Source organism: Acomys russatus, chromosome 24 (assembly GCF_903995435.1).
Source record: "Acomys russatus chromosome 24, mAcoRus1.1, whole genome shotgun sequence".
NCBI lineage: Eukaryota > Metazoa > Chordata > Mammalia > Rodentia > Muridae > Acomys > Acomys russatus.
The window spans coordinates 32,662,844-32,687,451 of NC_067160.1; the positions used below are offsets into that span (position 1 = coordinate 32,662,844).

The following is a 24,608-nucleotide window of genomic DNA, read 5'->3' on the forward strand; positions in this document are numbered from 1 at the left end:
ATACATTTTCAGATGCACTGGGTCAGAGGGGAGCCATTAGAAGTACAGAAACATTTGTTTTTCCTTTTGGGCCAGTCTCTCAGGGCAGCAGATTTTCCTGCAGGGCAGGAAGGGAAGAGTACAGTGGCTTGATTTGTGGCTATCGCTGATGCCGGGTAGTGCTAGGTACTGCAGTGCTGTGTTCCCGGTGACTCAGTGGTGGCCAGCAGGCTGAGCTCCTGGGGCTGTGTATAACCATGGAGGTGAGGAAGGTGGACAGACCTGAGGAGTGGAGGCCAGTTTGCAGTTGAGAGTCTGGGAGGCTTTTTGGGGGTGGGTTGCACACTGTGGCACATAAATCAGAGGAGGGGAAGATGGAGATGTTCGGAGGGCTGACCTGACCCTGAATGCTCATTCGAGTTTATTTGTTTTTATAAGGAAGAATAATGTGATGTGTTACCCAAGATGGTGTGAACAGAGCTTCAAGGCAATGGAGAAGACTAGGCCCAAATAGCTGAGCCGGTGGAGTGCCAGATAAAGCCACAGCCGGAGTGCCACATCCTCGGCAGTCCCTCTCAGTGCCAATGCATTTATGGCTGTAAGTGTGGGGTTTGCCCAGATCGAAGCAGAGTGCTTGGAACAGGTCTGCCGGATAGGTGTGCAGAGCCTTCACTAAGGTGGCCAGCTGCAGCCCAAGGACAGATAGGCACTAAGAGCTCAGAATGGCACATCCTCTGGGAGGTTGGGAGCCCCTACCACTCCTCCCTATGGCAGATCTTGTTGGGGTGTATGGAGATCAGTGTGTCAGGCATGCATCTAGTCAGCATGTCTGTGCAGTGAGTCTGTAACAGAGCATCTTGCCTACAGACAGATGTTTTACACTCAGAACAAAGCACTAATGGATGCTGTGAGCACATCTTGGGCCCATGGTCTGAGAGGTTTTTGGGTCTGCGGTGGGAGGGCTTTCTTAAGAGTCTGGCCCACAGGTAGATATCATCCTTCTAGGGCCCTAGATTGAAGTCTGTGGCCGCCGTCTCCCACTCTGCATGTAAAGAAAGGACAGAGAAGCATGCTGAGACAGTTCGGTATGGACACAACAGATTCTTTAGTCCCCAGGAGCCTGCTTGGACAGGTCTGTTACCTTTGGCTCTTAGTTTCCAGGAAGGCAGTGAAGGGGCAGGATCATTCTCAAGTATAAGAAAATTTAAAAAATAAAATCACTCAGTGGTCCCCAAGGTCTGTCATAAGAGCAGATTTCACATAGACTAGCACATTACTTTATAGTTTTTCTCTCTTTTTTTTTTTCTGAGGATAAAAACCAGGGACTTGTGCATTTGTGGCAAGGACTGTACCACTGAGCTTCCTCCACAGCCCACATTACTTTGTGGATCACCTTTACACGAATACGTGTAGTTTGCACTTGAGACGAGTCTGTGCTGACACTGGGCCACTTACACAGGTCGTGTATACAGGCTATCATTGGCTTCTGTGGACGTGTTACACAGCACCCCACTTTTACTTTTACTGCTCCAGCCTATCTTAATACAGGTCCTGGTGGTTTATTATACAAATAATAACAGGGACTTAAAAAAAATAGGAATGAATAAGGAGAGTCAAAAAGCAGAAAAACAAATTACCTGAGACCCACTCCTCTCAGATAGTCGCTGCTTACTGTACCATGTTCTTCTCAGCTATGACTGCACATGTCCCTGTAAATAGGTTGTTCTCAGTGTGCTACTGAGTGTTACATCCTGGTCTGTTATGTGTTGTCGTCACGTCACTAACTATCAAGCATGCTAGGGCTGGCACTGTGCAGACAGTGCTTCACACAACCATGTAGAATTTTGAATGAGTTAAAGAGATAAGAGCTTCTCAGAGAAATTTCTACAAAGTGAAGCCAGGGTTAGCTGTGCGTTGTAGTTGGTTTCTTGTGTGCCATGCTCTTCCATTCCCAATTCCTTCCATGTTAAATCACTCAAAGGAAGAACCCTGGTCATTTTTGGGGAGAAAGACGGTCATGCCTTAATTCAAGGCATCTACTGCAGAGGAAAATACAGTCTTTCAATATTTTCAATCACGGAAGTGAAACTTGAGGTAGTTATCAATACCATTGAGATATTATAGCTGTAACAGATAAAGAAAATTATACCAGTTATATGGCTAGGTTCTGTTTGAATGCATGTATAAAAGCATGTGTTTAAGTCTATATGTACTGTACACTGTTCCAAGGATAACTATACATTATTTTTTCAAGATATTTCTTTCCAATAAGCTGTATTGACTGTTTGTCTAAATGTCTGTGCACTCACATGTGGTATGGCCTGTGCCGTCTTGAACATTACACCTATCTGTATATACCTATGCTTCAGGCTTTGCTAATTGATGGTTGGTACTAAGTGGCAGACTTTTCTACCCTAGACATTTTGGGAGAAGGAAAATAACTGCTTTTGGTGTGAACAGCGACAGCCAAGAGGGTTGAAAAGCCACGCTTCTCCAACAGAACGAAGGGTGGCTGTTTTCAAAGGTGCCATACAGTTGTTTTATATAAGAAAATGTGTCCTTGTGCTTGCTAGGGGGGAGGCTAAGCTTCACACGGAGGGGCGATGTGTTTAAGGGCCTTCAGAAACGCGTCCTAGAGACACGGAGGTTTAGATTCCTCTTGGTAGGTTAGAGCATCACTTCTGGGGCAGAAAATGCTCCTGATCCATTCCTAGAGTAAGGAAACCGATCCGGAACCAAGTGTAATGACCGGGTTTCCCTGTCTGCATCTAGGGAAGCAAATCGAATACTTGTAGTTTGTGTGAGAGATGTGACTGGCACATACATGTGCCTGTTTCACTCAGCTGAGCTATCGTGAGAGTAAGCCAGGGTCTGTGACGTAACTGATGCATATAGTCTTTTCTTCAATCAAATTCCTATAAGTGGTGGTTTTCTAAAATATGTATTGTTGTGCTGCCAAGAGAGATACTCCTTAAATTTGACCAGAACCCATGAATTTTGCCCGTTGTGCTACTTTCTTGTTAGTTTCCCATTTGGGGGTGACCAATGGAAATCTAAATGTCAATCCTCACCTGTCGTCAAGGTGCCTTTATATTCTTTCCTGACAGCTTTTGTCTTCTTTAACTTATAATGAGTTGTGCTAAGTAATTTTTCATTGCATGACTGAAGTACCTGTGAGAACAACTCAAGTTTTTTTTTTTGTTTGTTTGTTTTGTTTTGTTTTTTGGCTCACGGTTTCAGAGGGTCCTTGGCCTCGTGTGCTTAGGTAGAACATCATCATAATAGCAGTTAGGAATGAGGGAGTGGTTTCTGTGACCTCCTTCCTTTAATTAGGTCAACATTCTTTCCTTTTAGCCATTCTTGACAATACCACCATATTATGAATCCACAAAGAGATGGCTCCATTAGATAAGAGTTCTCAGAATCTAGCCACGTCTCCAAAGTCCATCACCTGGAAAAGAAGCCCCTTGAGGGGCATTTCTTGTTCACACTGTAGCATAATTGAAAATAAAATAACTGTGACTCCAATGCATATGCTCAGTATATGCCCCATCACTCTGTGGAACTGACTAGAAAGTCAGCAGCAATTTATGCAAACCCATCATAAAGTGAAGGCTCACAGGCTTCCCTCGGCCTCAGTCTTCCTATGCCGGTGACCTCATCACTGTGTTGATAGTCCTGTGATTCTGTTCTCCATCTCTTCTTTACCATCCCCTTTCCAGGTAAGCAAGCCCACTGGAAGAGAAATAGAGGACATAACTGCACTGGTTGTCATTTTTCATCTTGTTCTGCTTTTCCCATAGTCATGTCACTCATGTCATAGAGTTAAGTTTAAAAAAATTAGGCCCAGCAAACTTTACAGAGCTGTATTCTTAAAAACAGGCAGACTTAGATGTTCTTAGCATGTATGTATCAGCCAGAGGGTCTGTGAAAACAGCAATTTTAGTCAGCTGCCTCACCATGGCCCCTTCTTGCCTGAGAAATTTTTATGTAACCCTGAGTATATAAATACATAAAATAGACACACAATTTAAGAATTTAACTGATAATGAATCATAAAGAAATTTATTTTCAAACAGTTTTTTTTTGGTTAAAATAAAACTTGGTGTACAAACCTAATGATCTGAGTTCAATAGTAATAAACCATATAATGATGAATTGAGAAAAATGATCCCACAAAGTTCTTCTGTGTCCCCGCATATGCCCACACATACATAACCATGCACGCACAATTATAAGGAACTCAGAATGTCTTAAAACAATTCCTTTGGTATACATATAATTTCACTACCTATTACAGATGAAATCAAATTTTCATACTGATGAAATGAATGTACTTGCTTATTTTTAAATCTCTTTTTAGTTCCTGTCTTTTTGTTAATTCACATCATTACCTGTCTTTTGGTTTGTTGGAGCAGTAAGCCAGACAGCACTTGCCACAGTGATGTCTGTCAAAGTGACTGACCATGAAATCTCCAGCACCACTTTCATCAGGACACTCTCAACCAAGGCAACCAATTGTACATTTTCATCCCTCTCACGGTATCCAGCACAGCAAACAACCTTTCTCTTATGCTCACTCTTCTTGGGAGCAGTGTAAGACTTCTTCCTTTTCTCTGCACCATCACCAAGTCTCTACACAGGATGGAGGGTGGACTCCTTGTGAATACTGTAGTCAGGCAAAGTGTGGAGTCTTCCAACTGCTTACCAGCAAAGAGCAGCCTTTGCCAACCAAGAGGATTTTCCTCCTTATCCTGGATCTTAGTTTTGACATTTTCTACAGCAGCTGAGGATTCAACCTCAGGGGTGATACTCTTCCCCATAGGGGTCTTTATGAAAATCTGCATCATGGTGTCAGTTTCACTGCTCTTTTCTTTGATATAAAGAATTAAGTTGGGCATGGTAGCACAAGCCTTTAGTCCCAGCACTCTGGAGTCAGAGGCATGTGAATCTCTGTGAGTTCAAGGACAGCCTTGTCTACACTGTAAGTTCAAGGACAGCCAGGGCTACATAGAAAGATATTTTTTTTCCAAACAAACAAGAAAAAAAGAAAGGAAGGGAGAAGGAGGGAAACCTTTGTGGGTGCTGTGCAATTGAAAGTACCAGCTGCTCTTCCAGAGGACTTGGGGTGGATTCCCAGCGTTCATGTGGTACCTCACATCTGTCTCTAACCTCAGGATCTAATCTCTCTTGTGGCCTTTGCAGGCACCAGGTACTCATGTGGTACAGAGTCATACATGTAAGCAAGACACCCATACATATGCAACAATGAAACAGTTGAATCTTAGGGGAGTATTTGACACTGTAGTACATAGAACATTTAAAAAATTTTACAGAGTTGACTGGTATTTTGATTTTATAATTACCAATGCTGAGAATCCACTTCACACAAAGACATAGTACAAAATGGCAGAGGTATATTTAGGACCATTTTAGAAATTATCTGAAATTCTGCCCTAATCCTAAGCCAAAATTTATGTGAAAATTTTTAAATGAAACGTATTAGCAACTTCACATGGCAATTAAAAAAAGTAAAACATTCTAGTGCTAAGCTGCTAATCGAAAACGTACATGTTAAGGAATAATAGTAGAAAAATACTAAAAGTCTGGTTTCCATAATTAGACGATTATTCTCTTATCAGAGGAGGTGACTTTATTTGTACTGTCAAAACAATGCAGGTTCTAACATTGCTGTAGTTTGGAATCTGTGCTGTGGTGTTTCAGGTAGGTTCACTGGTGTTCAGTGGCATGATGGTGGTATGGAATGTTGTGTCTAAGGCTGCAGTCAAGGTGTACCATGCGAAGGGGAATGTGCTGCCAGAACCATCATCCGTTTGTTACATGTTAGGTCTTGAAACCTTTGGTCATGTGTGCTCAGACTTTTGATGATGGCACAGCCCCACACTGGATGGCAACCTGCAGTTGCCAAAGCTGTATAGTAGACATACACGCGTATTATGAATTGGAGACAGGGCTCTAGGGGCCACCGCTGGCTGAATGGGCTGGCACACGGGAGTTTGCAGCAGAGAAGGAGTTGTAGATGTTTATAACCTAGGCTTTGAGCCTTTTAAGACGTTGGAGAGCGCGAGGCTAAGAAAAAGCTGTGCTGCTGTTTTTAGAGCACATACTGGTTTACACAAAGAACATAGCCCAGACGGCTCTTGACCGTTTGTGAGTGCCAGCACTAGAATTTGCTCTGGCTCCACATCCATCTGGTATTTAGAGCATCAGGGTACAGTTTTAGCGTTGACTCAGGTACTTATCCCATGTCAGTGTTTACACGTCCTGTTTCTTTTAAAATCTGTTGTAGAAGTCTTTAAAAGGTTTATACTTTCTTTCTTTTTTTTTTCTTTTCGGTTTTTTGAGATTCTCTGTTTTTGAGATTCTCTGTCCTAGACTCGCTTTGCAGACCAGGCTGGCCTCAAACTCACAGTGATCCGCCTGCCTCTATCTCCAGAGTGCTGAAATTAAAGACGTGCGCTACCATACCCAGCTAAAAGGTTCCCGCTTAAAGCAGGAGGTTTTGAACAGGAATAGTAGCAGCTCATGCGTGTAACCCCAGAACTGAGAAGGCCGAGGCAAAGAATTGTCGTGAGTTCAAGGCAAGCTTGGACTACTTCAAAAGTAAAACAAACGGGAGCATTTTGGATTTTTCTTTTGCGCTCATGGGAACTGAGATGAAGACCGTGAATATCGGCAGCCCCAGTCAGGAGCCTGGCGGGTTAGACAGGGCTCTGGCTTTGCCTTTTACATCCTCGTCTCACCTCTCTTCTTAGCTTGTGCATCGTTTAGAAAAGAATTCTGATCTTCAGTGTCACTGCTCTCATAGCTTTGTTGAAATTTCAGCTGCAGCCTAAAGTGTTTCTCAGTATTTTTAAGTCTTTGTAAAACTTATTTTTTTTAAACCTTTATACTGAACCTAGGTGTCAGCTATGAAAATGTAAAGTTTTCTTTTTCTTTCTTTCTTTTGTTTGCTTTATAATATAAGACAACAATGCAGTCTAATAATGCTGTAACTGAAAGAGGGGCCTCAGTTCCAGAGTTCTTGGGGGTCCAGTCTAGCTCCCTACGTCATAGCTGTGGCCCTGAGTAGGTTTATTTCTTGCTATTTTTTTAGTATGCTATTTATTTTTTTACAGATTTATTTATTTATTATTATGTATAAAGTGTTCTGCCTGCATGTAATACCTGCACAGCAGAAGAGGGCACCAGATCTCATTATTGATGGCTGTGAGCCACCATGTGGTTGCTGGGACTTGAACTTAGGACCTTCGGAAGAGCAGCCAGTGCTCTTAACCTCTGAGCCATCTTGCCAGCCCCTATAATTTTTATTATATTCTTTCCCTTCCCCAAACTCCTTCTAGATCCTCTGTCTCTCTCTACCCACCCAACTTTCATGTTCTTCCTCTCTCTCTCTCTCTCTCAAAAAAAAAAAAAAAAAAAAAAAAAAGGAAAATCTAAACAAAAAAAATAATAAAACAAAAAATACAAAACAAAACAAAAAGCACATACACAAAACATGAAGTCTCTTCACCAAGATGGCCACATACTTCTGGGGCCTACCACTGGGTGTGGCTGATTCTCCCAGTAACATTCCACTGAAGAAAAAATATTTTCCCCCTTCCCAGCAAGTACCAATTGAAAATAGCTTCTTGGGTAGGGGTAGGATTTCGTCTCCACTTTCCCTTTTCCCTGCTGCAATTTAGTCTGGTTTGAACTTGTGCAGGTCTTGTGCATACAGTCACATGCTTTGTGATCTGATATGTGTATCAGTCTGGTTGCGTCTAGAAGATGCTGTGTCCTTGGAGTCATCCTCCACCACTGGCCCTTACAGTCTTTCTGCCTTCCTTCCGAATTGCTCCGTGGGTCCTGAGGGAGCATGTGTTTGATAACGATAAATCCATGCCTTGATTTCCTTGTCTTTGTAGCATCAACAGTTAATGACACTGATTTCTTGATGGTTCCAAAAATGAAGTTATTTAATAATGTGTAAATCAGTAATTATTAATATATATTGAATGTGCTTCTGATTTGGGGAAGTATGCCCTTGCCATATAAGTTCCTACCAAGAACTTAAGTTTATTTCTAGCACTCTTGAATAATATATTTTTTACAGTGGTTCCCCAAAATCTTATAGAATATACTCCTGTGACTTCATGACCATGTGTATATCCTCACCAAATGGCATATTATGTGCAAAGTATTTTGTATAAAAGTTAGCAGTAATGCCGAGCCATATCCAGGGTGATAATAGAAATGGACAGGTAGAAGAACTCACTGCTCTCCTGAGATCTTACAATTAACTCACGTCTTGTTTTGGAAAGGGAAGTGATAGAACACCATTGAGAGACTATCAGGGTTTGGAGGTCTTGGCTTTGGCCTCATATTAGCAGGGAGTTTGACAGGCACTTTTGTCTTCTTTCTACCCCTCAAGTTTCCTCAGATAAAGTGAAGTTTGATTAGATGGTTTCTAAGATTTTTTTTTCTGCATCTAGAATTATGTTCCATTTGTGGATAAGCATTTCTTCCTTTGGGACACAAATGCCACCGAGTGCCATTTGCTTCCTGCAACGATCAATTACCATGGCATTATAGACACACACCAAGTAAAGTGCCAGCGTGTGGGACTTAAATCTGCATATTTGGCCTTTTCAGTATCTTTAAAGGAAGCAAGTGTGTGTAGTACACATTTAGGGGAAGCCTACATGTTGTGAAGGCAAATGTTTTATGTAAGGCTTTAACTCCAGATTCCCACAAAGATGCTTCGTGTATTGCTCAGTTTCTTCCCTTTCCTGTATCACACGTCTAGCCCTCAGTAGTCTGAGCTAGAAACACGTGAGCGTCAGCCCTACGAACAGCAAAGGGCAAAAGCTTTCTGAGAAGGGGATTCCTTCTAGTCTTTCAGATAACCAAGGAAAGGGAGCTGCACTCTGAATCATGCTTCCTACAACGAAGATGCCCAATCTGTACACTGAGGGTGTAGACATCCCCAATGACGCATGTGTATTGAGCTGGAGGTCTCAGATCCTTCGTGCCGAGATTGTAGCTGTGCACGATCATGCCTAATTGTTTAATGTTTTATTTCCTTGTAAAATTTTCTTCTGTCCCTCACTATAGTTTTTGTTTGGGATGTCCTAAGAGCAACAATCAACTAAATACAAAACCCCAGAAGTATAGTATGTCCTAGGGACGGATTCCTTTTAAGAATCGGTCGCTTCGTTTAAGGGTAACTATACCCAATGTACATAGTGTTTTCATGTCTTCAGCTCAGTCTCTCAAATATTCTTCTAAATCATGCTTGAATAAAGTAAGAGTTGGAGCAAATATTAATCATCTTTAAGGACAGGGAAATGTGGTGAGTGGTTAGCAGGTAAACATATTGGTCCCCTAGTCTATTTCAGAGAGTCATTATTGATAGCTTGATGCCATCCGGTTTCAAATGATGCCTCAGAGATGAATGCCTTGGTACTTATTTGATTCAGTGGCTCTATTGATTCAGATGATGGAATTAAGAACTTATTTTTTCTATTGGGACTCTAGATGAGAGAAGCATGGGAGAATGGCAAAGTTGAAGGATCCAGAGGATCCTAGAAACCTACAAGAAAAACGTTATGATAGGCAGATTTGGGCCCAGGGGTCCTGCTCAAACTATGGCACCAGCCGAGGACAATACAGGCCATAAACTTCAAACTCCTACCCAGATCTAGCCAATGGACAGGATAGTCTCCAAAGTTGAGTGGAGAGTGGGGTCTGACTTTCACACGGACTCTGGTGCCTCATATTTGACCATACCACCTGAATGAGGAGACCTGGTGGCACTCAGAGGAAGGATAGCAGGCTACCAAGAAGAGACTTGATACTCTATGAGCATATACAGGGGGAGGAAGTCCCCCTCAGTCACAGTCATAGGGGAGGGGAGTAAGGGGAAAATGGGAGGGAGGGAAGAATGGGAGGATACAAGGGAGGGGATAACCATTGAGATGTAATATGAATAAATTAATAAAATAAAATAAAAAAACTTATTTTTTACATTTTCACACCGTCTGACTACAGTACTAGAACTAGGATGAAGTTGATAAGGTCAGAAGACACGGCATTTTAATCATCCTGATGTACAGGGCCCTTTGTGAGGTGCTGGGAGATCGCAGGGTATCATATTGAATATAACTGCACTGACTAAAGATGCTTTGCCTGTGTCAGGTTAACTGAAAATTGAATGCATGGTTGCATAAACCGTAATGCATATTCGTTTGTAAAAAGATGGATTTGTTTATTTACATGTATGTGTATGCTTTTCCATGAGTTTATGTGCACCACATGTGTGCAGGTGTCTGAGGAGGTCAGAGGGTGTCAGATGCCTTGGAACTCAAGCTCTGAGCAGTTGTGAGCCATCTGGTGTGGGTGCTGGGAACTGAACCAGGGTCCTCTAAAAGAACAGCAATGGTTTTAACTACAGATATTATGCATATTTTTAGAGTAGCAGTTGTAAATTTCTCCTCAGATTTTAACATTTATGAGGAATATACATTGTATTTTATTGATTCTTACACATATTTTTTATGTTTACCATATCTAAGAGCCATATCTTGAGACTAATGATGCCTCATAGTTTTATTGGCAGCGATTTTAACTTCAGTTGTACATAATCTAATACTAAGTCTTAAAATACTTTACATCTTCAATTCAGTGAAATTAATTATTTTGGGTAAGGTTAAGTAATATGAAACGGGGTAGTGGGAATAATCAGTCTCTGAGAACCTCAAACTGCGCCCTCTACTGGCAGTGATAATCAATTCACCGGCATTCTTCAGTTCTTTTCTCAATGCCATGACAGACATAGGGACTTAAAAAAAAAAAAAAAGATTCTTAAGCATATACACATAACTCATACTTGTAATGAAAAAAAAAAAGCAAGTAATATCAAAATAAGTCTTATCCTACTATGACATCTTAAAAAGTACCACAGATATTTTACTGGCTGTACAGTGTAGTCACAAGAGAAGTCACACACTGAATCTGGCCTTTTTTTGTTCCTGTCATAAAACACCATTTATAGAAGGAAGAGTTTATTATGGCAAACAGTTCCAGAGGGAGAGTCTGTAATGGGGCAGGGAGCTGGCAGCCAAGTCAGCTCAGGAAGCTGAGAGCTCACATTTCCATCCACACACAGGAAGTGGAGAGGGCAAACTGGACGTGAGATGAGGCTCTGAATTCACAAGGCCTGATTCCTTACCCCCACCCTAGTGGTGTACCTCCTCAAGGCTCTGCTTCCTCAAGGTTCCGCATCCTCCGCCAACAGTGCTACTTAGCAGGAACCAAGTGTTCAGATATAGGAGTGCATGGGGGCACATTTCTTCTCCAAAGTACTGCAGCCACCGATGAAGACTCACAAGTGGTTTCACGTGCACCCAGCAGATAAAGGTCAACTGTAACATTTTTTTTTAAATGAATATTTATGCATACAGGGAACATGTCTCCAAAATTATTTCTGTAGATAGAATTGCTAGATAAAATGATTAGCAAAATTTAAGATTTATGTTTGTGACTGTTATATACTGTTTTTATATTAAAACAAATCCTCCACTACTTGAGAAAAACACTGAATTACCTCAAAGCATTCAACCCGAAATATAAAACTGTAAGACATTTCTTGGCTATAGGAAACATTTTTTTCCTTGGGCTTTGCTTCTTGTAGCATGGGATGACTTTCCCTACTCGTCTATAATAATTTGTTGATAGTTTTTAATAAAAATGGGAGAAGTTGCAACTATCCTCAGCATCATCTTTGTAGCTGAAAAACCTCAGACCTGGAGAAGCTAGACACCTTTCTCAGAACATCACAGTCTGTGTTCCAACTGGACCGAGAGCTTTCGTTACACATCCTTCTAGGGCAACCTTCTTTTGTGCAATGTTGAATTCTGATGGCCAGTAGTATTTTTAAAACCAGACAACCCCCCCCCCAAAGATGGCTACATCATGTGTTTATATGGTGCTTGGCAGAGACTTTCCTGAACAGAGAACATATTGCTCTCAGAACCAATAGTTAGACCTTTATTTGCTTAGAGATCAAATTTGCTACCCAGTTTCTTTCAAGGGTTTGTTTGATGTAGCTCTGAAAGGAAGCTTGAAGTCTTGAGTTGATGATGGATTAAAATGATACTATATCCATAAAACATAAGTGAAATAAAATCTCAGCACTGGTGAACATTCGAAAGAGGTTTGGGCTTTAGGGAAATACTTGAGTTCTTATAATTTGTATGCAGGTCTTGATGAGAGTTGCTGCACTTGTCCTCAGCTGAGAGGATTCAAGTTCAGTTTTGTTCAGCATCTTTATCATTTACAATTCACATCCATGAGCTTCCAATTCAAGAAAACACATGATTCAGTAGATAGATTTATATTTCTTTTGAGACATGGTTTCTCTTTGTAGCCTTGGCTGTCCTGGACTTGCTTTGTTGGCCTCAAACTCACAGAGATGAGCCCACGTCTGCTTCCCTGAGTGCTGGGATTACAAGTGTGTGACACTGCACCCAGCTTCGATATTTTTAAATGGCAAATGGACATTGATATTTGTCAAAGGCACAGAGAATTACAAGTTCTGTGGCAGAAGATGATTCTATCAGAAGGAAAAAAAAAAGGTAGCATGCTCAAGTTAGCATAACTTGAGGGGTTTTAATAAAAAGTAAAGATGTCAGTGGCATATAAAAATACTGCAGGAGAAAGTGCTAGCAGCCACACAGTAGTTACTGCACCTAGACTCAACAACATGCCAAAGACCCTGGAAGGACTGAAGTTTGTCCGGAAAGCTGCTTGGGGAAGTACACAGCTTTCTCTGTTGAAGGCACCACCACCCTGCCAGTACTTGCCTGGGAGCATTCCCCAGGAAGAAAGTCAGTGATGGGCAGTTTACTCTCATCTCTTGAACTCTGGTTACTGTTGGTCAAAGTACTGGAGGCCACATTGCAGAGTTCATAGGCCAGCCGTACTATGCAAAAGCAAGCTGGAGAAGGGTAGGAGGTGACATGGAAAAGCAAGATGAGGTTGTTATGTCTGAGTGTATATTCCAGTGAGCAAATGAAAGCAGGTGGTTTGAAGGTTCTGCCCAAACAAGCCTCCAAAGATGCTACTGAGGCTATGACTGACTTGCTGCTGGTAATTTACCACTAAGATGTTTTGGGCTTTATATGTGGACATAGTTTTCTACAGATAGTTTATCTGAGTCTTAATGAAGACCTGGGATACTTTTGGGGGCTGGGGGGTGGGGTGGGCGAGGTAGCACTAGGGAAAAAAAACAAAGACAGGTTTGTGAGGAAACTTGAGAAGAAGCTTAGAGGGTATTATAGTTTGGGTATGGCCTCTGGGATGTGTTTAGGGTTAGATGAGATCAGCGTTTGAGGGCATGGCTTCAAGGATGGCATCAGAGGTTACCAAAAAAAAAAAAAAAAAAAAAAAAAAAACAGACAGGAGACCTGAGCTGGCACTGCTATCTCACCAGGTAGTGTGTTTTGTGATATGAGGCAGCACAAGCTCAGTACATGCTGACGTGTTCCCCCGTATCTTCAGAATTCTCAGCTCCAGACCCTGATTCGACCACATTTCTCCTTTATGAATTATCCAGCCTGTGGATTTCTGTTACTCCAGCAGAAAATAGACTACACATACCTGCAGTACACAGAAGTCTCCGTAGATAATGACGGGACACAGACAGCACACATGAGCCTGACGTGCTCTTCTGGCATGGCCAGACCAGAGTAATTCTTAGGCTCCCTCTATGTGTCGTTGTTCAGTTGTTCCCACCGGACGACACACTGAGAGGCAGATTTAGAATGAACATTTACAGATCTGACAACAGCATTCTTTTTAAGAGCTATGGAGACCGAGTGGGATGGCAATATGCGGGCAGCATTTCCTATACAGTGTTGAAAGCAGAACTTGCGTGGAAAGCACCAGAAGATCGTGGGACATACTCAGAGGCCAGCCCTTGCCATTTGTAGCAAAGCCATACATACTCTGTATGTGTCTGATACGAAATCTATTTTGATTGGTTGTCGCTTGCATAGCGTGCTAAGCCACGAGATTCCATGGAGCTGTGTACATATGACTTGAACATACTTCTGAATTCTCTAGCTGGAAGTTTTAGGTGTTCTTTTATTTATTTATTTTTATTTTTTTTAGTAAACAACTTAGAGTAGTGTGATTCAGAAAGATCAGTTGCGGGGGCAGGGGATAGCAAAATAGGCCTTGTTTCCCATTGTTCGGGCTTTTGAAATGTGGGAGGGAGTAGACTCTTACATTGAGTAGGTGCTGGAGTCCAGAGTGCAGAAAGAGCGCTGGCCCTGGAAGAGTGCATTAGCTGGCCTAGGATGGAGACATACGGACCATCTGTGCCTGAAGCAGAAGGCGATGCTCATCAGAGCCATGCCCCACTGTAGTAGTGGCCATGTGCACATCAGCAGGCACTTCATCACTTTGCGTAGACACAATTCTTAGGTAACGAGAACTCAGTAGAAATTCATGGTTTTTTTGTTTTTTTGTTTTTGTTTTTTCGTTTTTTTAGCAGTTTCTGCAGGGTCAGAGTCAGGTGGTTCTCAGTGGGGAGAGTTGGTCCTTGTGCTAAGAGAATTCTGCCGGTGGCCACAGCAGAGAGTCAGCTCCAGAGATACGGAAACAAAGGGTTGTCCATAATCCCCATTGAGAGCCATTTAGGTAAGATTTTAATGTTCAGATGCCTAATCCTGAAAGGGTGTGTATGCTTGGCCCATGGGTGGAGACACTTGACAGAGAGGCAGTAAGTAAGTCATTAAGTATATGTAAGGGGACTGAAGAGTTGGCTCAGCACTTAAGAGTACTTGCTATTCTCGCAGAAGACTCAGACTTGATTCCCAGCACTCATGTGGTGGCTTGTGACTGCCTGTTTTGGGCCACCTGACTCCCTCTTCTGTCCTCCTTGGGGTGCTGCGCACACATATACACATGAAAATAAATAATTAAATGTGTGCATATACATGTCTTAAAGCTAAGCCAGCCTCACATACTAGCAGAGTATTGCTTGAGTATTTTCATTTTCCAATTTTACACTCTTATAAAATAATATTGTTTTCTTCTAAAATTATTCTTAGGTTAACATATGGAGTAGTGACATTTTCATATGTATCTATATACTTTTAAATTATTTTAAATTATGTGTGTGTGTGTGTGTGTGTGTGTGTGTGTGCCTATACACATGAGTGCAAGTGCCTGCAGAGGCATGCAGTCCCCTGGAGCACGAGTTATAAGTAGCTGTGAGCTGCCTGACTCGGGTGCTAGGACCTGAACTCCAGTCCTTTGCAGAAGCAATGCATGCTTCAAACTGTTGTGCCATCTTTCTCTAGTGCAGTTTTATAGTGTTTGTTAAGTCAGTCCTTCTCTTTCTCCCTCCCTCCCTCCCTCCCTCGTCTGTCTCTGAGACAGGATCTCACTGTGTAGCCCTTGCTGGCCTGGAACTTGCTATGCGGAAGAGGCTGGCCTCAAACTAACAAACCTGCTTGCCTTTGCCTCCTAAATGCTGGGATTAAAGGCACAGGCCATCATACCTGTCCAAGGTTGACTTCTTGTGTTATTTTGTAGCCTTAATTTTGAAGTTATTACTAACGTACAGCATCGTGTTTTAATGAGGGTGAGGTAGATCCTGTTGTGGTGTGCTCTTTCCGTATTTTACGTTGCACGCGCGCGCATCTAACTTCTTGTGTCAAAACTACAATATAATATGTTTATATTTTAACTATTAGCTTTATTTAGACTGTGTGTATGCGTGTGTGTGTATGTGTGCGTGCGTGCGTGCGTGCGTGCGTGTGTGTGTGTGTGTGTGTGTGTGTGTGTGTGTGTGTGTGTGTCTGGCAGTCCTGAAACTCACTCTGTAGATGAGGCTGGCCTCAAACTCACAAAGATCTTCCTGCCTCTGCCACCTGAGTATTGGAGCTAAAGGCAGATGCCACCATGCCTGGCAATTATCAGAATTGTATTAGGATTGAGCAGTACATTGATAAATGCATGATTTTACTCTGGTTTTAAATAATACATGGGCATACATGTAGCATGAATGCATTTGCTCATGCCTACTTCACAATTTAGTTGAGTGAATTCTCCTTAAAACATTTAGAGGAGCAGAGGCGAAACAGAGAGGGAGAGGGAGAGGGAGATTCAAATAAGGCAGAAAAAGGACAAGAAATGCATAGGCTAGATTTTGTGCGTGTTTTAATTCATATCTCTGCAACTAAAACATATTCTGGCTGTGAGCTGTGCAGCTCGTCGCTGTTTGCATCTGAGTGTTGCATTTGCATTGAGAAGCTGCCTTTCAAAGTGCCAGCCAGCAAGCCCACTCAAGGATGGCGGCTGCATCTAACTTAGTGACTGGATTACAAAGATGCCTTGAGGAAGTTGTGGAGAGGGCCCATCAGACACCTTTGTTCTAGAAGCTCAGCAAGAATTTTGTCAACTGTGATTGATCTGACTTGTCAAGTGTATATGAATTTTCAGTTTCTAAGAGCTTGCAAAGATATACTAGGCAAAAAGCCCTAACCCCACATATTAAATGGAAGATGTATGGGTGTCCAGATTGTTCCTCTGCAGTCGATGAGAGTATTCAGCAGGCTCTGGCTATAGATGATATCGTTTCTTTATAAGTGTAAAAAAATATCCATTATCTTTTAAATGCGAGTAAGTGTGATATGACCTCTGAGGTTCCCACAGGGCAGACACTTCTTTGAGCTTCAAGTGTATAACTCACCTTTCTATCACTGTGGCAGAAAGCAGGAGATACTCAGCTGGCTCTTTAAAAAAAAAAGTTTTATTCTGAGTTACAGTTTTAGAGGGTCCAGTCCATAACCTAGCAGCCTCATTTCCTAGTCGTTGATAGAAGTGTCAGATGGCAACGATGAGGAACAGGGGTTGGAGAAGCTGTTAACCTCGCGGGCCAGAGGCAAAGAAGGAAGTAGGTTTGAGGCATGCTCCAAGTGATGTAAGGTCATCTCATAAGATGTCCACCCCTTAAAGGTCCAAGGTTCAAGGAAATCAATTCAGCCTATCGCAGAGATACCTGTACATAGCCATGCTTATTACAGCGCTATTCGCAAAAGCTAAGATGAAGTCAGTGTAAGTGCCCATCAACAGATCAGTGAACTTAAAAATGTGGCATATGTGCACAGTAGATTATTATCCAGCCACAAGGAAGAATGAAGTCCCATTGTTTGTAGCAAAATGGATGGAACTCTGTAGGAAACTATTTAATGTATTATCATACCTTACACACTAGACTTAGAAAGACAGGCGGTATGTATTCTTTTTTATGTGTAGATGCTAAAAACCGTTGATCAGAAGTAGATATGTGATCAGTAAAGATTGAAGCGGGGGGGGGGTGAGGGAGCAGAGAAGGGTGGATTTGATTGATCAGTGGATGTTGTGCGCGTGAGTGAAAAGGCTGCGCTGAACTCCACTGATGCTGACAACAGTGTGTCTTAACGAGAAACCACTCTGCTTTGAAAAGAGCCCAGCCTCTTTAAAAGAGAACAGAGATGGGGTTGACTATCACTACCCTGAAAACAGTGGGATTTCCAGCATGCGGTGTTTGGGCAGAGCAGTGAGACGCCCCATATCCATCTCTCAGCTTCACGGTTTTATTCTCCTTCACACGTCTTGGCCTCACTTGAGGGACAACCTGAAGCCAAGCAAGATGTCCTTCCTCTGCCAATTTTCAGCTTGGTTTCCATTTCCTGCTTCGTGAGCCGCTCAGGTGAGCGTTCTCTACCGGGCCCCAGCAGCCTCTTGCACAGGCCAGATGCCAAGGTCTGTTGTGTTTCTCCTTTTCCATTCAGTTCCTCAAAGTTATGGGCTACTAACTATCAAAGGAAACTGGTGTTACACCCCTGAAGGTTCCCTCTTCCCGCCAACTCTCCATGTCTTTCCCAGCAGAGAAGCAGACTCTCTCCTCCTGATTCACCTCTTTTTTTTCCCCCCTGGTTTTTCGAGACAGGGTTTCTCTGTGTAGCCTTGGCTGTCCTGGACTCACTTTGTAGACCAGGCTGGCTTCGAACTCACAGCCATCCACCTGCCTCTGCTTTCCGAGTGCTGGGATTAAAGGCATATGCCACCACCGCCCCGGTCCCGATTCACCTCTTGAGCTCAAAGTCCCACCAGCTACAGCACTCAGATCATTTCAAAATGTTTTATTAATGAGGGCATCTAGCTGCATTGTATCCATAAGGGATGACCCTGCTTTCAGAGAAACTGAAGCCTCTTTTAGATCCCTCTTTTTTTTGTTAATAAAAGAATTTTAAAAAGAGACTTGGAAGCTCAAGGACAATTTATTTATTTATTTATTTATTTATTTATTTATTTATTTATTTATTTATGCCAAGGCTTATTGTTTTATTAACTTTGAAGAGAGTCCTAGATTCCGTTCAAATGTGAGGGTCATGTAGTTCACCAGCCCGTGAACTACAGAGAGGGCAGAGCAAGGCGGGATTAAAGCCAAGAAGAGAACTATGCTGCACTTGAGCAGGTTAGCTCCCAACACACTAAACCCCTCATTTCAAATGTCATCCGGGGATCATTAGTAATGGAAAAACTAATTATCATTTCCTAACTCTGCTGTCCAATTTCCTGCTTTTTTAAAAATATGAATAAATCAATAAAAAAATGTTAAAAAAAAAAAAAAGGACAATTTATTGAAACGCGAGAGAAAAGCAATAGGGCAGATAAGATGTAAACCCTGACAGCTGCCTGAAGGTGGCGGATGGAGAAGAGAAAGCAAAGCCATCCATGCCTTTTTAAAGCCAGGGTCTGAGAAAGCCAGCAGGTCCTGTAATGGAGTTTGGCAAGCACCTGCATGGCAGAAGTGCGGTGGCTTGAATCTCCAGAGAATCAAGCGAGAAGGCTCAGACAGTCAAGGAAATCATAAGCAGGCTTCAGCCAGTTCCCCAAAGAAAAGAATAAAAAGAAACAAAGGGCAGGGTATGCCACAGCGCCCTCTGCGAGCAGCTACAAGTGACCAAGGGCCCTTTTTGGTAGCTAGCACATTGCTCTTCCACTCAACAGAATTAGTTACAGAGGGTAAATGAGAGATTTGTTGATTTTATTTTATTGATAGTCCTGGAACTTGAACCTAGAGCTTCCTGCATCAAGGACAAGTGTTCTGCCACTGTGCTGCAGCCCCAGCCCCGGGAAAGGTAAAGGGGAGAGTGGGATGAGTTTCAGTGCATCCAGAGGGCGGAAGGAAAGACTCAGACAAGGCGTCCTGTTAGGAAGCTGCAGAAATAGCACGGGCGAAAGAGGACGGAGCTGAACTAGGCTGGTGCTAGGTGAAAGCAGAAGAAGTGATCTGGGATATGTGTGGGCTGTGGGTACATCTGGTTAGTGGCTGACTGGCTTAGAAGGAAAGAGGTGCTCTGCGTTTTGGTGTAAGTGACAGTCACTGTCACAGACACTGCTGAGGTGGGGAAGTTGGGCATCTCTTCTGATGGCTTCTGGACTGACCTAGTGAGTGCTGGTTCCGAGCCAGGTCAACTTCTAAGGCTGCAGCTCGCCAGCTGTGTCTCTTAACTCCTGGCTAAGGAAGTTACTGATTCCACCAAGGTCCTGTGCAGTCAGGAACTTGTTGAGGAATAACGATGTTCAGTTGTATAGTATCTGGGCCCTACACCCATCTTCCTATACCCTACTGTGCAGTATTTAGAAACTGTAAAGGGAACTTGCCACACGTTCCGGTGTTATATGTGTTTCTGTTGTATTTAGAGATCATAACATTTATCCAGCGTCTCTCCTATCTCTCTCTTAATTTTCATAGCTGAATTTCTAGCCATTAACCTCGCATGTCCATTGATACATGTAAAAAAACAAAACAAAACAAAACAAAACAAAAAACCCAAAGAATACGGGTCCCCAGCCATGTAAGTTTGGTGATCAGTACTATACACTGCATCTCTTTGTCAAAGCTCCACAGCAGGCAATAACCCACAGGAGTGGTATGATCTCAGGGTTGCTGCTTCTCTCAAGAGGTATTTCCTGAAGAATTAGTGCTCAGCAGAATGCAGTCAGAGGTTGCTGCGGGGATGGGCTTCCTTACACCAGACCTTGCTGCAAGTCATCTCAGAAACTTAATGGGTTCATGATTTGGGGCCAGGCTCTCTCTTAGGACTTTGGTTCAGTTAATCTAGGAGACTTCCAAACCTGGCTGATGAGAGATTCTGGGTCATATTATTGAGAGCTTATACAAAGAGCTTCCTTCTCTCATGGGTGCCTGCTTGTGGTCACACTTGGAGCACCGAGCATTGTAAAGCAGAAATGCCTGTCTTACCCGTCTCCCTATCCTTGCATAGCTCTTTTTTTTTTTTTTTTTTCCACTGTACGCTTGTCCTGAGACAGGCGTTCTGCGAGTGGTTGCTAGAATGAATAGAAATCCAATAACTTTAATTCCTCCAGGAACCAAGAGGAATCTAGAGAAATGCTTAGAATTGATTGCATGTTATGTGGTTGTCAGCGATTCCCAGGGGGGGCACTCATGTGTCTTGGCTACCTATTTTTTTTTTTCTTGGAAAAAAAAAAGACCAAGCAAGGGCTGGAGAGATGGCCTAGTGGGTTAAGGGAGATGCCACCACACCTGATCACCCATGTTCTGTCCTGGAACACATGTGGCAAAAGGAGAGAGACAGGGTGTGCTCTGGCCTCCACACTATACACGTGTTTTGGTGTGCACACGTGCACGTGTGTGCACACGCACCAAATAAACTGCAAGTTTATAAAAGAAAGAGAAAAAAAATTTTAGTGACGGATTATAGGTTCTAGGGAACTAAATTTTAAAAACACAGTGAGGCTGGGCATGGTGGTGCACACCTTTAATCCCAGCACTCTGGAGGCAGAGGCAGGTGGATCACTGCGAGTTCGAGGCCAGCCTGGTCTACAAAGCAAGTCCAGGACAGCCAGGGATACACAGAGAAACCCTGTCTCAAAAACCAAAAAATAAAAAACAAAAAAATAAAAACACAGTGTGATGTATTCCCAGCTGGACTGTAGTGATTGAAAACAACTTTGTGTCAATATCAGTCTCCCTGATATACACACCTCTGCAGTCAACTTACTTTTTAAATTGTATTTTAAATTAAATTAATTTTACTTTAGTTTTTAGCAAGTTATTTTGAAACAGCAGCATTATTGCGTAAAATTCACATGGCGCACACTACTTACGTAACTCAGTGAGTTTATTACATATACAGCTGTTAAAGGATCACTACAATCAATTTTGGAATATTTTAATAGTCTTGAAAGACTATTTTTTCCTCAGTTCCATCCTAGGCTGACTCTCACTATGTACCATTTCTAGCTATTTCATGCATATTGCGATACACTGTTTGTTTTGTTTTTGCTTTTTTTTTTTTTTTTTTTTTTTTTTTTCCTGGCTGATGTTTTCACTTTGTAAACTCTTTTCAGAGGTCTTTCTATGGCAGCATATATGAGCATTTTATTTCTTTTTGTTGCCAAATAAAATCTCACTGTGCACATGTCGCAAGTTTTACTTCTTGACAGAGATTTTCATGTTTTCTACTTTGAGTTGTTGTTGGTAATGCTTGTGTACAAGTCCTAATCTACCTTTTGACTTCAGTAGACTCTTGACTGTACACAGTAAAATTAAAATGGCTCAATTTTAGTAATTTCAGATGTAATGAAGCTATCTTGGAGACAGGGTGTTTTCCTTCCTTCTCCACTGACCAACGTGGCAACTCTGAGTACATGTTCCGTATAACCCTGCAGTAGCTGGGCCTGCCACCGTCACGGGAATAAGTAATGCTCAGTGTCAAGTCCAGGAGCTGTGGAGAGTGTTCCCTTCTCTTGGGGTCCTCTTCTCCATCCAGGTCTCCTGGAAAGACTTTGCACTGTGCAACGGCCAACCCCTCTTCTACAAGGGTCTTCCTGTTTAGTTCAAACTCTTTTTGAATCTTCATCCTGGCATCTGCCCTAACCCTGAGCATTAAATGGAGGACTAAGAATATGTTCTGCTAGTCTTAGGTGTTTCCGCTTCCCCAACCCTAAGCGTGCAAGGGTCAGTAGATGAATAAGGACGATATGTTGTGTGTTGTGGAAGCACAGGCTAGTAGGCTATGCTAAAGAAGTGCAAGCAAGTGTATCTTGGGTTTGAGGCTGTCCCAGAGTGTACTTTGGACAGGTGAAATGGTTCAGTGGGTAAAGGTGATTGCTATACAAACCTAGAGATCCGAGGTCACTCCTGAGAAGTCACAGAAAGGTGGTTGGAAATTCCATACAGTTGTCCTCCGACCTCCACACGTGTGAGGTGGTACTCACACCCACACATGCATCATTCACATACATAGCAATAAATAAATAAATAAATAAATAAGTTGATTAAATACTAAGAAAGACAGCACAGTGACATGCAACAAATCAGTGTTGAATGATGGAAAGAAAACTATAGCCCTGTGCTGTTGGTGTTCTCTTGTGCATAGGAACATGGGACTGGTCTGCACTACCCCAACAGTAAATGGCACAAATCATGTTAAACCAGGTACAGCCCGGACACTGTGAAAGGTGTGCCCCTGGCTGGTCACAGAGGACATTGGAAGATATTTTGTTCAGGAGTAATGTTGTCTGTGCAGCAATATTCTTGTTTCTTCCTATTTGTTCTTATTTGCAAGGACATGTTCAGGGACATTTTCTTGAGAATAGAATCTTCGCCACTTCCTCAGATTGTAATTTAGCAACCGTGTTATTATCAGAGCTATTATGTCTGTGATGGCCATACCCGAAATTTGTGACTCTCTAAATGAGGTCAGTTCTCTGAATGGACTCCATGCAAACCAGCACTCTGATGTGCCTCTCCGGAGCCACATGAGAACAAACAAACAGGGATGATAGGAAGTCAGTCAGAAAGCTATACTCATTTGAGACAGAACAAAGATATTTTAGTTTTCGTGGTACTTGGTGCAGAGATTCCATCCACTTCTTTATAAACCCTTTTTTCCTCCTCCTTCTTCTTCAGATCTTTCCTGCCAGTGAGAGAATTAGTCAACCCATCCCAGTTTATGTTTTATAAGCTACTAATAAGCAGTTCACAGAAATAATTCTGCCTAAATTATATTGCATTATTACTCTATGGCCTTAGTTTTTGTTTGACGTTGAAAGAACTGAGGCCGGTCTCTATTAGTTCAGAGCGAGGGCTCTCAGGGGTCACACAGGCAGGGTGCATAGCAAGGTGACATTGCGGTGGTTATTTCAGGGCCACATTTCAGGGTCTCGATCAGAGTTGCAACAGACTAGTAACAGATTCGATAGGAAGGTGTCCTTCAATCCCCGCGTGACTTGCTTAAGTTCTATGCTCATACATATTTTTCATCGAGGGAATGAGATTTGCTGGGAAGACAGCAGAGCTGTGCAGATCGACATATTGGTATACAGGTAAGTAAGATAGTCAAGTGCTACGAATAACTGTTTAAACATCATTCTTTACTGAGCACCTGATTGTCACCAAGTATGACTTCCAACACCATGCATGTGGGTACAGTAACTTTCATAATAGTAGTAGAAACAGAAGGTGTTTTCACCTGAGAGCCATGCATATGAAACAACCAGGAGGAGCAAGGAGTGTGAGGGGCCTTGTGTGTCAGAAGAGGCGAGTTTACAGTGCTTTTCATTTAATGACAGATTTTTTCAAACAGTTTATTTTTTTTACTTTTTGCATTCTGTTTCTTTCTCTTTTTAAAAAAAGGATTGATTTATTATTTATACAATGTTCTGCCTGCATGTACACCTGCATACCAGAAGAGGACACCAGATCTCATTATCGATGGTTATGAGCCACCATGTGGTTGCTGGGAATTGAACTCAGGACCTTTGGAAGAATAGATGGTGCTCTTAACCTCTGAGCCACCTCTCCAGCCCACATTCTGTTTCTTAATCAGTAAAAAGGGGCATAGACTAGCCTTATATTGTGACATCCATATATCACATATAGAGCGAGCTAAGTACTATCCTTAAGCTCAGTATTTAGAGATAGTGACGTATAGGTGAAAGACAGCTTAGGATGACTGACGTCAGGCTGAGGAGATTTGGTACAAACTTGAAACAGTATAAGCACAAGAGGTGTTGAAACTCATGAAAAGAAGCTGAGTGCGGTGGCACACACCTTTAATCCCAGCACTTGGGAGGCAGAGGCACCCAGATCTCTGTGAGTTCAAGGCCAGCCTGGTCTACAAATTGAGTCCAGGACAGCCAGCGATATTACACACAGAGAAACCCTGCCTTAAAAAACTGAAAAAAAAAAATCATGAAAAGATTTGGAGGCATGGAGTTAGGTTGTATAAAATTTCACTGAAGTAATATTTAAGCCAGATGAATGTAATGTAACTATTACAGCGATCAACAAAGAGTGATCTGCTGAGGGCTGAAATGGTTCTAAATGGTCCATATGGATTCTTTCTCTTAGTGTTCCTAGTGACCTGACGATGTAGACAATTTATCATGCATGGAATAAATTGCCATGAGCATTTGGAATGTCCGAGTGTTGATCCCAGGTCATGCAGCTGGGCAAGAAGGGCAGACTAAGGACAGAGATCAGCTGGCAGCAGGTCTGTCTCTAGGGTCCTTCA

General features: G+C 42.4%; 1 protein-coding gene and 1 pseudogene across 4 annotated transcripts in view; one reads left to right on the forward strand and one right to left on the reverse strand.

The window, feature by feature from the left end:
- Positions 1-24,608, forward strand: part of Cacnb4 (calcium voltage-gated channel auxiliary subunit beta 4) — a 253,882-nt gene that overhangs the window by 125,325 nt on the left and 103,949 nt on the right. The window contains exon 2 of one of the 4 annotated variants that reach the window (XM_051167109.1): positions 418-577. The exons of the other annotated variants lie outside the window; for them this stretch is intronic. Coding sequence (XP_051023066.1) covers positions 572-577 — 6 coding nt within the window. The 5' untranslated portion in view covers positions 418-571. The remainder of the gene's footprint in view (positions 1-417; positions 578-24,608) is intronic. 4 annotated transcript variants of the gene reach the window in all.
- LOC127207689 (ubiquitin-40S ribosomal protein S27a-like) lies at positions 4,370-4,993 on the reverse strand (annotated as a pseudogene).